Raw genomic sequence first — 17,006 nt, 5'->3', positions numbered from 1 at the left:
AAGTCACTACAGTGTAATGCATGCCAACACTTTATCCCTCTATAGCACAATGGATTCTCGTTTCAGCGTTCTCCCCTTGTAAACAGGAAATGAGTCCAAAAATAAATGATAGATTTCTCCTTTGAAAGGGCATCACTTACCAGTAACTACCATGCTGCTCATGTTAGAGTTCGGGCTATTGAGTACACTGCCTGAAAGAAGTTCGTCAGATCCTCTCTAAAAAGAAAGAGACAGTAAGAGATTTTTTTCCTCTATTTTGTGATTTTTAAAGATGATATTAAAAATGTCAGTTTGACAGGGAAAACCTTTAGAACTTAAGCAAGCATAACCAAACCTATTCAGATTTGGCAGACTTTCTCATTTCAGACAAGTGCAACCACTTGAAGTCTACATAAAGCAGTATATTTACAAGGCAAACTTTGCAATGAGAGCAGCTTAAGCACAATTGTTTTACCCACCGCCAAAATGCAGCCACCTTAAGACACAATAAGAAGTCCTGAGCAATAATTTTGTTCAGCACTTCAAATTAAAACATTATAATTAATTGTTTACTTTACTTCCATAAGATATAGTTAGTTATTTTAATATTTCACGTTAAATTAAAATATTATATCCAGATTAAACTACAAGGGAAATCTGCACAAATAGAAATGGTGAGTTCAGCTCAATTCTAACATTCCTATTTGAAAAAAAAAAAAAAAGACTTGTCTTCAGAGAATACTATCACTATTCAATCTGGGGGCATCCATTTGTCCTGAAAACCTAGGACAGAAGGTAGCACCTACAGGTGGCAACTGTAACTCCTAAAATATGACAATTATCAAGTTAATTATCTTTTTGAATAGTAGTAGGCTGCAAAACAATCAAAGTAGGATGTATATGGAAAACTCATAAGATAACCTTTTCCTCAAGTTATTTACAAGACAAATACTTGGCAAAGCTGAAGAGGCTTTTGCTTCTTTCTCCCCTACTGTTTTTCCCCATTTTTTCTTTTTTTCTTCTTGTCCTACTCCAGTAAGTTTTTATCACACACACACACACACAAAATTATCTTCCACTTAAGAAAAAGAAATTATTAAAAAGAAATAAACTTGACAACCTTTAAACATTTTTAATTAGATCTTTTCCCACTTCCAAAGTACTTCCTCAACAGCCCTAACACCAATCCATGTCACCACTAAAATGCACAAGAGGAAAGAAACCAATTGCAGCTCATCTTTTTAAAAGTGAAAGCTTCTCATTTAGTTATGGGCACTACAACAGAATCTCCATGCTAGGCAGAAAATATCCTGAAAGTACCTCAAAACCGAATTCTAAATTAACCTGAGAATATTGTCTTTCTATGCCACAGAGCTGTAATATGCATAAAATCAAACCTTTATCATTGTACCACAGTGTTCTGTGTGCATATATACACATAAAATGGCACCCGACATCCAGAGGTCTTAAGTACTACGAATGTATACACAGATAATAAAGATGCAACTTTTAGCATCAGCTCTGTAGTATCTTTATACAGCTTATGGAAGACTCTTCACTCAACCGAAAAAAAAAAAAAAGTGCCCATCACATCACCAACTGACTTCCTTTGAAAATAAATAATGGCTAATACTAAGATTCCTTCTTGTTCTCAGTGCAAAGGCATATATGCAATCAGATACAATTACAGAAAAATGTAGCTGGACGTGACAAAGACGTATGCCAGAAAAGTTACGGAAACTCTTTTTCAACCTATACTGCTCCATATTGTTAGTATCATACACTAAAAATCAGTACAAATGGCTACATAAACATTCTTTCTTTCTCTCTAATGGCCTATTTCTCTAGTATTTACATAGATAGAGTACCTTGAAGGTCAAGATTGCCAACACTGCTGCTCACTCAGTAATACAACAGTTATTTCTGCTCACAGTTACTCATCCAGCCTTGCTCAAAAGCCCTCACCTCTAGGCTGGACAGCTCAATTCAATAGGAAAGAGGCAGCAGAGACAGAATTCATTCAGAGTTTGGCAAATTAAATTAATTCAGTGGTAGATTTGGTTTTCCTTAATAGGCCAGTCATCAATTTGCAACACTACAACAGATTCTACACCAAGAGCTGAAACACCCTCAGTACTGATGAATGAATGCTCTTCCCAAACCCTACAGAACCTCACAAATCTGAAATCTAGAATTTATTCCAACTGTCTTCAGCTTCAAGAAGTTGCCTAAACGAGCAACTTCAGACTTGCAGACTGTAAAAATGACTACATAAACTTCTGCCTCCTAAGAAACATGTTACAAAAGCCTGATATGTTTCTTAACTCATAGCAGAAAAAAATCCAAAATCAACACCAAGCTAAACAGTCAGAGTGGTTACTCAGTTGTGTTTTAGGAGCAATTTTAAAAGTTCTCTTTCCATTCTGAAACACATTTAATACCTCAGATAACATTTACATAGCCTGTTACAAGATTTTGTCATTATACTTGAAATTTCAAGTTACGATTTTGTTTCAGAAGAACATGCAAGTTATATGTAACTTAAAAAACAGCTATGCAGCAAAAGAAGTCACGTTCTACTTGAAAACAGAGTAATTACAGAAATCAAAAGCAGTTAGCTGGCTGTTAATTGCTATTTACTTCAAAAAGGTCTCATAAGATGACAGCTGTTTTACAAAGCAATTTAATATAAGCATTTCAAATAATGACATAAGCACCTACAAAATTATGACAGAGGCCAACTTTTTTTTTTTTTTTTTTTTTTTTTTTTTTTTTTTTTTTTTTAAACACCCATTCAGCAAAGGTAGGATTTTATTCAACTTGTGGGTTTGGACCAGTTTTCATGTGTTTTTTCTTTAACAGAGAGATAGGCCAAAAAGGATTTGTACCCTACTTCAAGGGCAAAACTTCTACCACTTGTACATGCATTTCAGAATTACAGCTCACTTCCCAAGTATCTCGTGCACACAGTAGCCTTATTCTCAAGCACACCACTTCCAGTAGTCAAATCATCCAATGCGAATAAACCGTCAAGTTCAGGTCAATTCTATTGAATGTTTCAGAAACAAGGAAAACAAGCTCACATCTTTGAACAACGTGGTGAATCAAATTCAATAAAGAATGGAAGATTCAAGAGCAATTTTCACTTAGCTCTCTTCCCCATCTTTGTAAGCTGCTGTGCATCAAGCTACTTCAAGACGGAAGATCACAAACACTGACCAACAGAAAAGTCCAAATTTAAGTTTAAAAATAAAATTAAATAAGCCAAACAAATTGAAGCCACCACATCAAATTCCCTCCCAACCATAGGCTGCAAAGGAAATTTCTTACAATAGCAACATGAGAGAAACTACTTGAGTATTCATTTTAGCGCAAGGGAAAGATTGCAAAGGACAGAAGTACAAACTGCGATTGTACACTATTCAAAGGTCACAGCCAGTCCTCAGGAGCAGAAGTTTTCAATGCCACATCTGTATTCCTACCAATGTCAAGAAAAACATTAAGCAGTACTGGTCTTATGTACAACCTAAAACACTAACTATGCCATAAACGTTCATGGACAAACATTCTGAATTCAACATCTGCCAAAGTACTGTAGCAAAGTAAATCCAGGAATCATCAAATTAACTTCTTATAGTCAGCAAACTTTAGATTTCTTGCAGAACCAAAGCCCTTTCAAGGAGTGCAACGTTATCATACCCTGCCCACTGTCACTGAGTACTTCTAACAGCACAGTGTGGCAACAGCATGTTAACCTATTGTTCTAACCAACCAATGGAAACTATGCAAAACTGACATTTTCAGAAAAAGACAAATAAGTTGTCAACTCCAGACTCTGAATATGTATTTCAAAGGAACTTAAATATACATATATAGAAATTTTTCCATACTTTAAACTGAAGAGAGCATTTCTATATTTCAGTTAATTTGTAAGGAAATCTCTCAGTAAATACAGTTGTATATATTTCGGCTCTTCCACAATTCAAATGAACAATTACATTAAGTAACTAGCTTAGCAAATGAATCTTCTAGCTCCCTGCTTTAGCAGTCACTGTTAACTCAGAATCCCTCACTACTGGAATTAAATTTATGTAGCTGGATTCCAGATTCCAACCCCTCCACTCCCCCACAACAGATTACTTGAGACTTCATGCTATCACAAGTTATATTAAGTACCTATGCCATTTCAGGACGTTGTCACAGTCACACCATCTTTCCAGACTAATAAAAAACCACTATTTACAAGTCCTTACCAAGGATTTTCCTCACACTGCAGACAGGAGTTAAGTATTTCAAAAATGCCCAGACCTTACTACAGCTACTACCACCATCCTTTAAAAAAAGGCTACTAAACCACAAAAAAAAAATACCAAACTTTTCAATTTTGGCTTGAGAACCACCAGAGAGGTTTAGTCTTTCAAACATCAGAGTATTTTTGACAACTGTTTATAGAAGAGAAATACTATCAGCTCTTTTTCCAGTAATCCAAGGCTACGAAGGCTCCTGTGAGAAGTTACAGCTGCACATAACATGACAAACTCTGAATTTACCAGCAGTGCGTGAACATGCAGGTCTCTTCTAACACTACACAAACACTGAACTGATAATACTAGAAACAGTAAGCAAATAAACTAACTGCATTTTAAGATGTCATCAGCATCAGCTAAAATAATTTTTTGACATCCATTAGAAAACATAAAAAAGATACCGAAAAATACTGCTTCATTAAATTCTCTGATTTCTAATACACAACATGCAGATGTTCCAAACCTCTCCCAACGACAGGATGATTTCCTGCCCCCCATCCCTCCCCTCCATGAGGGAACAAAAGAGAACCTGAGCTGCACAGGAATACACCAACAGCTCTGGCAAGCCAGGAGACAGCTCATGATTTAAAGAATTCTAACAGCACTGTAAAATATTTCATTTCTAACAATATCTGGGAACGATTTAAAAGCAAGAGCCAGAAATCTGGCAGTATGGGAGACTGTAATGAGAATTCTAACGTAACAGCAACATCCCTCTCCAAGACACACACATGCAAGCCAACTACTTCAGCATCCAGCAGCTGAATTAACTTTGGGGCATGGATGTTAGAAAGGACAGGGCAACACACTTTAAACACCCAAATATGGTGCTCTTCTTTTTCTTCCCCCCATTTTATATGCGATGGGACAGAATGTAATGAATGCCTTATTTTAATAGGATACATTTCTAATGCAACACTGCATAAATACACAACATAAATACTGTTGGTGAAGAGGAAATACTTGACCTGCCGTACTCTCTGACTTTGCACACCGCTATCAAAACACATACACCAAATTTCCTAATGAAGAGACTGCTACACCTCTCACATATACGGGAACACAGAAGACTCAGTCAGGACAGGCCAAACCAAGTCAGTACATAAAACTTAAAAGAAATTTGCTGCTGTTTCATGGTATTCTACAAAGCACTTAATTTCAATTATAAGCTTATTATCTCTTCATCAGAACCCTATATATATGGAGTATGTCTTCATGAGTGCTTCAGAATCCTATTACATCAGTTGGCCTTAAATTCCCTGTGAAGTAACAGGATAAAATATGTTTGCCTTCCCATACTTTATCCTCCGTATTCTTTTTCTCCCTATTTCAATCCTTTTCCATGCTGTAAACAGTGTATGGTTGGCTGGGGACATCTCCTAACAATTAACTAAAATAATGAGTCCACAAATATTAAAGTAAGGATCTATCTAGGAAAAAACTAAGTTTGCTTTTTGTCTTTCAACTATAAGCCCAACACATACCACAGAATTCTCAGAAATTGAGCATGCACAATCAAGAGAAAGTGAAGCCTTTAAAACTGAAAGGAGAAAAGTCTCCACTCCTGTGAAAAGCCTCCAGACTCTCAATCAGAACAATGTGAAAAAAGAGCCAAAGTTCTCAAAGCATCTGAGATCAAGATGGGCATGCTTCACCAGGACGCTGAAGTGCTAAGAGCCTTCACTTAAACCATGCCACCCAGCTTCTCTTTTAAAAACTCAAACTTTGAAACTGTAATGAAAGACTTCAGTCAGAAATCTAGCCAAAGACGAGTCAACACTTCAAATGCCCTGGATGAAGTACAAAGATCATTTATTCCAGCATGTCAGACTTATTATTCTGCTTTCACCAGCACAGAAACAGTTACTCTGAAGCAGATGTACATAACTGGGAGAAAACTGGAACAGGCAATAATAGCTCACTCAGGAGATATCGTTCGGATATGCTCTTACCTTATCGGTCAGAATAATACGATGGCATCTAGAAGTGTTATTCTGTAGCAGTTTCTACAACCCTAAAAGAGCCATCAGAAATGTATTTCCTACTTGACCACCTGCTATACTTGTAACAATGAATGGAAAGTTCCAGTGCTACTGTAAAATCTTTAACGCAATAATTACGTTAGGTATTCAAGGAAGAACTGAATCTATGAAAACCTAAAAACAGCTGTATGTATTTGCAGCTTAATAAAAGGCACAGCACATAAGCCTGAAATCAAACATTGGTCCCCATAGTAGGTTGTAAAAACACAATCTCATTAAAACCAACACCACAACCAAAAGCAACAGCCCTATCTTCTCCTTGGCCCTAAGCAGTTTGTTTCTATTGCCCATCTCAAGACATATAAAATCTATGTTGCTACAAGAGCTCATGCAGTCATATCAGATTTGCCCCAATGCACTAAAGAAGACGTAAGTCATAACCGCGTCAGCTCAGTTTCAACCTGGTTAAGTTCCCAAGAAAGGTTTGTGAAATGATAATTCAAACATTTGTGCCTTAGGTGTCACAGAGGCAGGAAAAACTGGAATGCAGCTTCAATTGCCTGTGAAAACAGATCTCAGAGTTCTAAGAAACTGGAAAGGCATCCTAATGCTGACATTCATCGAGCTCTTCAGACTGGGCATATGATCACATTTCTCTTCCCGCAGTCCTCTCAATTAATACATAAGTCTAGGTGTTCTCTTACAAAGGAAAAGCGACTTCCAATTTGCAACAGACAACAGAAATTTCCTGTAAGCATTCACAGTATAAATTTTCAATACTTTTATTCTCTCTCCACTTTCAGCTTTCTCTTTTCTTTTTTAATTGACATAGTACCCAATCATTTTGTCACCTCAAGAAAAAAAGTTACAGAAATAAAAAGGAGGAATTGTAGCAGACTGAGAAAAAAATATGAAAGCCACCTTCAACAGGGTCCATTTTAACATCTTTCATAAACAGGTGTCTTTCATTGTACTGTTTCAGTTGCTTTTGCCATCAAGGACACACTTCACATACTCCTGCTGAAGAAATAAATCCACACATCATTCCCACTTCACTGTTAGAATGTTCAGAATATTCTTCCTTACTAGCGCTGCTGTAACAACATATTGCTGAATACAGTTGTAATCATTATCCCAGCTAACACAGTTTCTCCAATTCACTGGCAAACAGCTTTTGTACCACTGCCCCTAGCAGAAACTTGGTCGAACCTACTAACAGCCCAATTAGTATGAGAAACACTTCAGTATTTTACAAGAAATAAAGCAGATCATCACATGGCATTTGTCCATATAAGTGAATCCATTTCCCACGCTTCCATTGCCCTCCTCTTATCTAAGAATGATGACCATCATGGTGAAACAGTACATCATGGGGAAAAAAAGAAACAGAAGGAAAAAATCTACTAAAATACATTTTCTCTTTTCCTAAAGGGAGGCTAAACTTATCTATTGTTAACTTGCTAGAATTTCTAATAGATTACTTCTGTGCTTCCTTTTTAAAGTATATTACAAACAGCTTAAATAAAAAGTCACAATATGACCAAATATGTTTCCACCATAATGAAGCTCTCCATTATTAGTAGCAAAAAACAGCCAGTTTTCAATCATTTCCTAGGAAAATCTCTCCGAATTTGAGTTTTTTTAAAAAAAAAAAAAAAAAAAGAACCACTGAATACTGCTTAGGGAGTACTTACAAACACTGTTTCTCAGTGCTCTCTTATTTCTCTTCTTCAACTTTGTGCTGGTTTTAGCTACTGCCTTTCCTCCACAGTGTTAAATTTCAGCAATCAGGGAAAAGAGGACCTTTGTGATAGACCACTTGTCAGAAAGCTAACAGAAAGCACTAGTATGCTATGTTCTAACATCTCCCACCCAACCCTAACATTACCAACTAAAATCCCAATGAATTTCCTCTTTTCTTAAGCCTTCTAAAAAAGTTGATGCTCTCACTCTTGGGAAAAAATCCTTCTCCCAGATCTTCAAAACAAACCTGTATTTACACTAATACATGAGCTTTCTTTTCCTAGATATAACCTGGGCTGTTCACATTTGGCAGCTGAAGCTCTGCTCTCGGCCAGACTGTAACCCAAAGCAGCTCCACAGTGTTACAAATTCCCAAATGCTATGTACCAAGTACATGTATTAGAAGAACAAACAAAGAAAGAAAACCTTCGCCCCACCACTTTTTCTGCTCATCAGGTAGAATGTCATAAACAAACTGACTGTAGCCGTCCTGAAACGTGCAATGCACATCCCCAAATGAGTCACTCAATTGCTCAGGCCACATTCACTGCACAGCTACTTGTGCCAATCAGGAGAAAGATGATACATTAAGCTGAAGTGGCCCACGCTTACAAAGAGAACTATCAATACCAACTAGCAGCTCACTGTATAACTATACAGTTATTCCCTGCATCTCTGGGAGGTACATTCTTTCCATCACAGCTTCTGTATCTCTGAAGATTTTTATTATTTCTCCACAGAAAAGACAGATTATATACTTCCTATATTCACTGTGTCTAAAGGCCTCCACCACTCCAAGTACCAAGTAAGTTTACTCGGCCAGATCAAAGTGTTGTAACTGTAAGGAGAACACAAGACAGCAATTCTAACTACAGCTGTTGGATCCAGATGTCAAAATGCCAAAACTGACATTCCTCGCTGACTACAGACATAAGATGCTAACTTGTCTCTGAAACTCCCTGAAATTTAGAATACCATTTTGTTTTAATAACTATGGACCACACGTAATAAGAACAGAGCAACTAAAATGTACAGTCAGAAAAAAGCATTTTATACAACATGGCAATTTTCAAAAGCGTGCACAAACAAATCCATAACCTTAAGATGTACAGAATTTCTTCAAGAAAAGGAAACCTGAAGAAGGAACATTTGACACAGTATTACTGTCGCTACTGGAAGCCTTAAATCTGTTGTTCTACTCGAAAAAACTTTGTACAACTGTTTATGAACAGTGGGAGTTCACAAAGTAACACCTGACACAGAGTTAAAACTCAGTATTTTCATATTGCTACCTAAATTGTACTGAAAGGGGTGTACTTTGTGCAAAAGCATGCCGTGAATTCCAAGTCGGCCAAACAAGACACTACATATCAAATCAAGTATGAATTACTTAACATTATGGCCACAAGTCATCTGCATTTTGACATATCCTAATTCTTCCACAAAATAAGCAGACTGCTTCTCTGACAGATATTAGTCGGGAAGTATGTTCTCACTACGCATTTGATTTTAGACAGAACACCACATTTACAACACGTAAACCAAGCTTTCAAATAACATTCATCATTTCTCCACTCCTTCATTTCGTGCTAAATGCTTTCCTCAGCTTTTGGTATTAATTTCTTCTGACTCAGCACACAAATAAAATAAAGATGGAACACTCAAGAGTTGGTTGAACAAAAATGCTTTAAATCAAGCCATGCTGCATAGCACAAATAAACAGTAATAACTTAAATTTTACAACCTCATTAGAAATTTGCAGTTAGACTATATAACTGAGAATATTAAAAGCAATTATTCCCTTTATTTATACTCGCCTACATACAGTTCCCAGAGCTGAAAACCCTTTTTTTTTTCCCCTGTCTATACTTGCTAACTTCCACTACTAGTCTTAACAAATGGGTTTAAAACATAGCTAACAAGCTCACTTTTCTGCTTACAAAAGCAGCCTGCCACAAAATAGTTAATACAATTTCCATAGTTGATGATGATTTTGATAAATCGTATTTTCTAAGAGAAGGGTCACAGGCCTTTTCTCCAAGTACAAGGAAATAAGCTATCTATAGCTGATCAGCACACATACAGCAGGTACAAAAAACTTCAAGTGTAAGGTCACACAAACAGCCTGGGTAAGTTATCATGTGCAAGCACAGATAAATCCTTGTCTGCTTCTAATGGCTGCCCAATCATGATAAAAGCAGTACTAAAAGAGCATTAAGTCTGCTGATGCAAGACCTTGGCACTCAGAAGTTGCTCTCTACCCACTCCCAATACACCCCTAATAACAGATGACAGCTAAGTTAAAGCCCCATGAATTTTCCCTCTCATCTATACTTACTACCAGGTAAAGTATCCCCCAGCTTTAGAGCATTAGGTTTCTTAATAGGCACAAACATCCACTGGAGAAAAGAAACACACAAGTGTTTCACAATGCTTTCTAGAAAATATGATGAGAGCCAACATGAGATTGCTTACACAAACATGAATATGAATTGGTAAGAAATTCCATGTCACATTCTTCTTGGTGTCCTGACAGTTACAGAAGCTCTAAGAGACAGTCCAGCTTATCCTATTTATTAACAGCTTCCTTCAGAAAACCATTGTCTTTATTTTCTTCCCTATGCTCCTGTGTATAGATTGTTTCCTTCTATATCAACAATACCATTTTCACGTGACAAAGATCATGTCTTTATATACTTGCTTGCATTTCCCTGTATTTAACTTAATCATTTTCTGATACACTTCCCTTGCCTTTCTTATATTACATCCACAATTTCTACAATCAGCAGAAAGAAGTAGTTATGTCATTCGATGTGCCTTCATTCATTGCCTTGCTAGTACCTGAAAATATGGTTCCAAAATTGCTCTACACACAAAGTATTTCAGGAATGTTCAAAGTCTTGTACAATTCTAAGTTACTCATACTAAGAATTGATATTGAATCAACTTCTGAATTAAGAACATCAGAATTTTATGTTCAAATAATACACGGATTGCCTGAAATTGCTTCTTCATTAGAAATGACTGAGAGTGATTTTATGAATTGTTTTGCCACAAAGTTCTTCATGTGGTGCAGTTTAACTGTCAAATACACTCCTACAGTTGTAGGCAGTTGACACTGTCCTCCCAGATAATGGGGAAACAATTGTACCAGTCTGTATTTCTGAATGGAATGAGCTCCCACAGAAGTACTTTAATAACTGTACTTTTTGTACAAGAATGATATATCTGCAATACTGAACACACACATGGACCCAGGTAGGTCCAGAACATACAGTTCATTACAACTCCTCCTAGAAGAGAGCTTACTCAACGCAGGTTCACCTAACACAGTAGCCACTGTTATCTAAAGGCTAACTGTATTACTTAAGGGCTAGCCCAAATCCAGCAGAACCACTACTGAACCTGAGCCAGGCAGCTTTACTACACAAAACCTGGTTCACCAAGCAGTTAACATAAACCAGCTTCAGGTGAAAAGGCAGCTATGCAACACAGCTCCAAACTCCCCAGACAAGTGGGAGAGACCATATTCACAAGAAGACTTTCATGCATACCCTGAAATTAACAAGTTAAGTTCTCTTCTCCCACAGATCTTTCCATTCTCATTATTTCTCAAGATGTTTTTATGAAGCACTGATCCAGTTCTTGCAACAAAACTGGATACAGAAGTTAAATAAATAATTAATAACCTACAGGAAACTCCTTCCTTGTTTCAACAAATATGTTAAGTTTGTAACTAAACTTGGAGAGAAAAAAATCAAGCAAGGAAAACGTTTACTTCTCTGCCTATATAAACTCTAGCACTCTCTTTTTCCTGTATTAATAAAACAACTTTATTTAATTTCAGCGTTAACTATTTTGAAAGAGGATGAGGGGAGATGAAAACATCAACAAAAAACAAGAGACGGCATTGTTTTGAAAAATAGTCTGCAAAATAAAGCTTTAAAATAGGAATCTGATAGCACTACATTAATTTAGAACTCCTGTTTACAGTCTAGTGCCTAGAAGCGTCTTTTGTATAGGGCCTCCAATTTATCTCTAGGGATTTTTTGTTAATAAAGCATATACTGCTGACTAAATATCAGCTGACAGTGACTGCTTAAAGTCTTAAAATTTGCAATGACACATGCTCAAAGCAGTTCATTTTGTATCAGCAGTGTACCCGCTTATTTGTTAAGAGCACATCCTACCTTCACACCAACTGCAACATCAGTGACAATGCTGTAAGAAAAAAAAAAAAGAAACATAAGTCAACCAACTTGTTCTCATAAAACCAAGGGCTTTTGTTGGTTTGTTCTGCAACATCAGAGTAATTAGGAGTCAAATTAGTTAACAACTTTCCCAATCCAAAAAATGTGGCCAAAGAAAAAAAAGACGACAGAATATAAAGGAGAAAACTACGGAAGCTCCACCTGCTCATAGGCTTCAAAGTTTCAGGTAAACATTACTCTAATGCAACACACTACTAGGCAGTACATTTAGGAAACATGGGTTTCTGGATGACGTGAGATCACAAACGGGTGAAAAAAGGAAGAACTTAAAAGTAAACATAGAACTTTTCTCACAAACCCTGTAACTAGGCATCCAGTTCAACTCAGAGAACTCCTTACAGAAGAAAGCAATAAACACAGGTTTTGAAATGAGCTTGGAAAAAGAACACATTGGCTGGTATCAAAATTTAACCATCAGATCTCCTATCTACATGGAACTCTGCAACAGGTATGCCAAGGTACACCATCTTCCTAGATGCAGATTCCTAGACGCTAGAACTCTGTAACTTACACTATGCAACAAAACTCCAAAGGTAGCAGAAAACACCACCAGAAAAAAAGAAAGAAAAAAAAGTAAAATATGAACGGGTGAAAGCATTCCACAGCGTAACAACACTCATCAGTGCCAAGACTTCTTCGGCCGGACTTGTAACTCCCAACATGACAGTCAGAAGTAACCATAATAAGCCTTTAAAACTCTCAAAGTTGAAAGGTTACGCTCCTAAAGTATGCCAAAGGGATTGCTTCTGTGTTTGAGCCAAAACAAATAACTTGTTGGGCATCTGGCAGCTGGAAAGTGCTGTGTTTATACTGATGAAGGCAGCAGCCAGCAGCTCCCTCCCTCCCCGGTTCCAAAACTTCGGGCCCTGAGCCCTCTGCCCGCCAAAGCGAGGCCCTCGCTGCCTCCCGGCTCCTCCGGAGCGTTCCTTTCTGTGGCTCCTACAGCCCGTCGCCCACATACACAAAGGCATCTTTCTACCTGGGTAGGGGAGGAAGCCAGAGGGCTACCGGGCTAAAACAAAAGAGCTCCCGCCGGTATCGCTCCTCCTCCCCAGCCCGCTCCAACACACGCCGCGTGCCGTACGGAGTGGCTCCTCGCCCCGCGCCCGGGAGCAACGGCAGGGCCGAGGGGCTCTCGAGGGCGGCGCGGGGCAGCAGCACACGGAGCAGGGGGCGGGATCGCGCGGCCCAAAGCCCTCGGCCGCGTAAACCCGAAACCCCGGCAGGGGCCCGCATTGCAGGGAGGCCGAGCTCCCCCTCCCCACCCGGCGCGGGACCCCGCGCCCCAGCCCTCCCGCGGCCGGAACCCGGCCGTCCCCTCGCCGCCGGGCGGCGGCCGCTCCCACGCCCCGCAGCCGCGACAGGACCCGGCGCGCGGAGAGGTCCAGGAGCCGAGCGGGCCTCGTCCCACCCCCTCGCCAGCCCCGGCCGTCGCTCTCACCCGTCCATCGCCGAGCAGGACAAAGCGCTGACCAGCGGGACGGAGAGCCGCGCAACCGACAAGCACGGAGATCCTGCGAGAAAATGGCGGCGGGGCCTGCACGGAAATTGCCGAACGTTGCCGAGCGCCGGATTCCGCTCCTCGTTCCTCACCGCCACGGGGCATGCGCCGGAGTCCCGAGCGCGCGCAGAAGGCGTGCCTGAAGCTTCTGCCATCAGCTGCCCGGACCGTGAGGCGGCGCGAGCCTGCCAGGCCTCGGGCGGGAACGGGGCGCGGCCGCGGCTCGGCGCGCCGTGGAAGTGGGCGGTGCTCCTCGTGTCGGCGGGCTTTCCGGGAGTGCGGCGCGCCGTCTCGCTTGGGAGAGCTCCTGCCTTGTCTGAGAGTCTGTCTGATTGGGACACAGACCGTGGTCTCCTTTGTAGCTGACAACCGGTATCGTTTCAAAAATAAAGACGACTGTGCCATCGGTGCTGCGCCGGTGCTCCGTCTCTGTACGGAACTTCTTGTTGCCGCGCTCCTCCGGCAACTCCAGTAGCAGAGCACGTGCCTGCTTCCTTTGCCCGCTTTTTTGCCTGGTCTTAACATTTCATAGGACGTGCGAGGTTTCTAGAAAGCAATACTCACTTTATAGTCTTAAGTTACATTCAAGAAAATGTCTTTATACCTATGATGGAAAATCTGAAAATGACCTTAATGTGCCTAAAAGATCCCAAGCATAGAAGGACATTAAAGGGAATCATCTTAAAACCATTTCACATCTCTTCTGTGATACTCCAGTTTCCTCTTTTTTTCATGACGTCCACCAGAAGCCATCTGATTAGATGAACTAGCAACACTCAGTTTGTCCGCTGAGTGATTTGCTCCTCCATATAGTGGAGATGGAGGAGAAAGCAGTAATTGTTTGCAGCAGAACAGAAACTGGAACTGAATTTCCAGTTTACTGGAAAATAACGTTTACTTAGCAAAAGAACAGATGGGAGAGGTAGGAATGGATGTGAATTTGTAGAGCAAAACTTTGGTCACTTTGAATCCAGAAATAAAAGAAATAATTGATTTAGAATTAACTAAGAGCATTTAATCTTAGAAGGAAAAAAAAAATACACCAAACTATCAACATGCATTAATTCATTCAGTTGTTTATTCGATACAGTATTTCAATTTCCTCTTCAAGTAGCTTTGTCTTTAAAAGCATTTCAGTATGCTTTTGGACACCATTGTCTGGTATATTCTTAAACAGTGATAGTATAAGCAGTGAGTTTGTCATCTGTTCTCTCTGTAATAAGTCTCTGCTTTATCTTTCTCATAGTTTAGAAGGTCAAAGAAAAAAAAAAAGTTGCCTCAGACACCTCCTTTTCCTTCTGCCCTGTTAACTTCCTGCTGAAGTGTTGTACCAGGTATTTCAGAAAAAGGCTCAAATGCTTGGTAATAGACAACCATTCAGTAAAACACCTCTATCAAAACCCTCCATATTTACTGGTTATATTATGAAACACTTGGGTTTGTATCTTGTGTTCATCTTATTCTAACTGGAAGTTAAGCGTGTAGATTATTATTAGCAACAGAAAAGCTCAGTACTTTTAAAATTCTATTAATCTCACTCTGTATGGGAACTACTGAATCACAGCCTGAACCTCTAATTGATCACCTGAGGCAAGCACTGAGTCAGCTGCAGGAGCACAGGTGAAGGCGATTAACCTGTGCTGCTGGAAGGGGGGGAGCCTGGCTGCAGCTCTCCTAGACCCCACTTAAGGGCTGACTGCCATGGAGGAAGGGTCTCTTTCTCGAGATTGCTCCTCTTGGAGTCTTCTTCTGTGAGTCCAGGACAAGGGGAAGCTTTCCATTCATTTCTAATTATCCCTCTCTAACGCAATAAGCTTTCCAGCCTAACTTCTCTGTATACTTATTGATTATACATCTGTATACTCGTTGATTATACACACTCCTGCAGTAATATATTTTCCAAAATAATTTCCTCTGGTCACTATTACATTTGAATGTTTCTTTCACTGATTGTTTCCTTTTTATTTCAAGAGCAGTGAATAATGAATAGTCCTGCAGCAATTCAGTGGTTAGTGGTATATGCTTAGTGAAAGACTGTAGGAATTAGGAAGCGTACAGAGATACTGTCTCAAGTACCAGTGCTGAGTTTGGAGTTGCTGAGGAAAAAACAGCATCTGTATTTGCAGAGGATATCTCTTACAAGCATTTATCTGAATACCTCTTGGCATTCACAACATTGAGAACAGCAAGTTGCATAATTTAATTGAACACTATGTAAAACATATTTCTCGCTGCTTGTTTCGAGCTTGCTGCCTGATAATTTCCTTTGTTATCCATTACTAGTTTTCTTAACAAAATAGATGGGTAGTTTTCTCTCTTATCCTAACCGTACCATTCATGAATGCACATACCACCTTCAGTTTTACACTGAGAGTCTTTGTAAATTTAACTTCTCCTTTATTGGAAGTCATTCCATATTTTCAATAATTTATCTTACCTTAATCTACATCCTTCCTAATTCTACTCTAGAAGTTTGTGATGGTCCTCATTATTCATTACAAACCAAATGCTTTTATATAGATTAATATTTTTTCGTTGTATTTGTTTTTCTATTATTTTACTGATAAAGCCAATCTGAATTCCACATTTGAGTGCTGCTAAACAATGAGCTGATGTTTTCGCAGAACTTAAGCTCTTTCCTGTGTGGTAGTCATTCATTTTAGATTCCAGCATTTTGCATGTATAGTTTAGCTTTTTTTTTTTTTTTCCTCCCCTGTGTATTACTTCCATTTTTCAGGACAGAATTTAACTTGCCATTTTATCATTCAGTCACAGATTATCATGAGAGCTTTCCACAATTCTTCACAGTCAGCTTTTGTTTTTATTACCATGAATAATTCAGCATCATCAGCAAACTTGGTCACCACCACAATCACTCCTTTTTCCAGATCATTTAAGAATATGCTGAACAGCAGAGGTCCCAGTGGTATGCTACAAGTGACCTCCCTCTACTGTAAAAATATACACTATTTTTTCTTGTACCTTCATATAAACTCTTGTAGTAATCTATTAGTAATAATTGATAAGTAGTAAGTTATTCATGTATCAAAAAGTGTACCTGCTAATTTCATATCACCTTAGTCTCAAGGGATCTGGGCACAGAACTTCAACAAATTCTTTTTTTGAGACTATATCATGTTGTCAATCAATCCTAAAACACATACATATTGACTCCTGTGAAGAATTTTATTTCTTTTGCTGCTGGATATACTTGTATATAACA

At 39.0% G+C, this 17,006-nt stretch overlaps 1 protein-coding gene across 4 annotated transcripts in view; it reads right to left on the bottom strand.

Moving 5' to 3' along the window:
* The window catches only part of PTBP2 (polypyrimidine tract binding protein 2), a gene marked incomplete at its 3' end in the record, with an annotated part of 44,357 nt that extends 30,611 nt beyond the window's left edge, over positions 1 to 13,746 (bottom strand). For 3 of the 4 annotated variants that reach the window (XM_079535691.1, XM_079535692.1, XM_079535693.1), the window contains exons 1-2: positions 12,202 to 12,225; positions 141 to 216 (exon numbers count right to left, since the gene is read on the bottom strand). In XM_079535691.1, the coding sequence (XP_079391817.1) occupies positions 141 to 162 (22 nt within the window). In that variant the 5' untranslated portion in view covers positions 163 to 216; positions 12,202 to 12,225. Of the gene's footprint in view, positions 1 to 140; positions 217 to 12,201; positions 12,233 to 13,723 lie in introns of those variants that run through there. The other variant, XM_079535690.1, reaches the window with a different exon arrangement.
* Positions 13,747 to 17,006: the final 3,260 nt, after the last annotated feature.

Source organism: Tetrao urogallus (genome assembly GCF_951394365.1).
Source record: "Tetrao urogallus genome assembly, chromosome: 5".
NCBI lineage: Eukaryota > Metazoa > Chordata > Aves > Galliformes > Phasianidae > Tetrao > Tetrao urogallus.
Note: the sequence above shows the minus strand (reverse complement) of the source record. Positions and strands in the feature narration are given on the sequence as shown.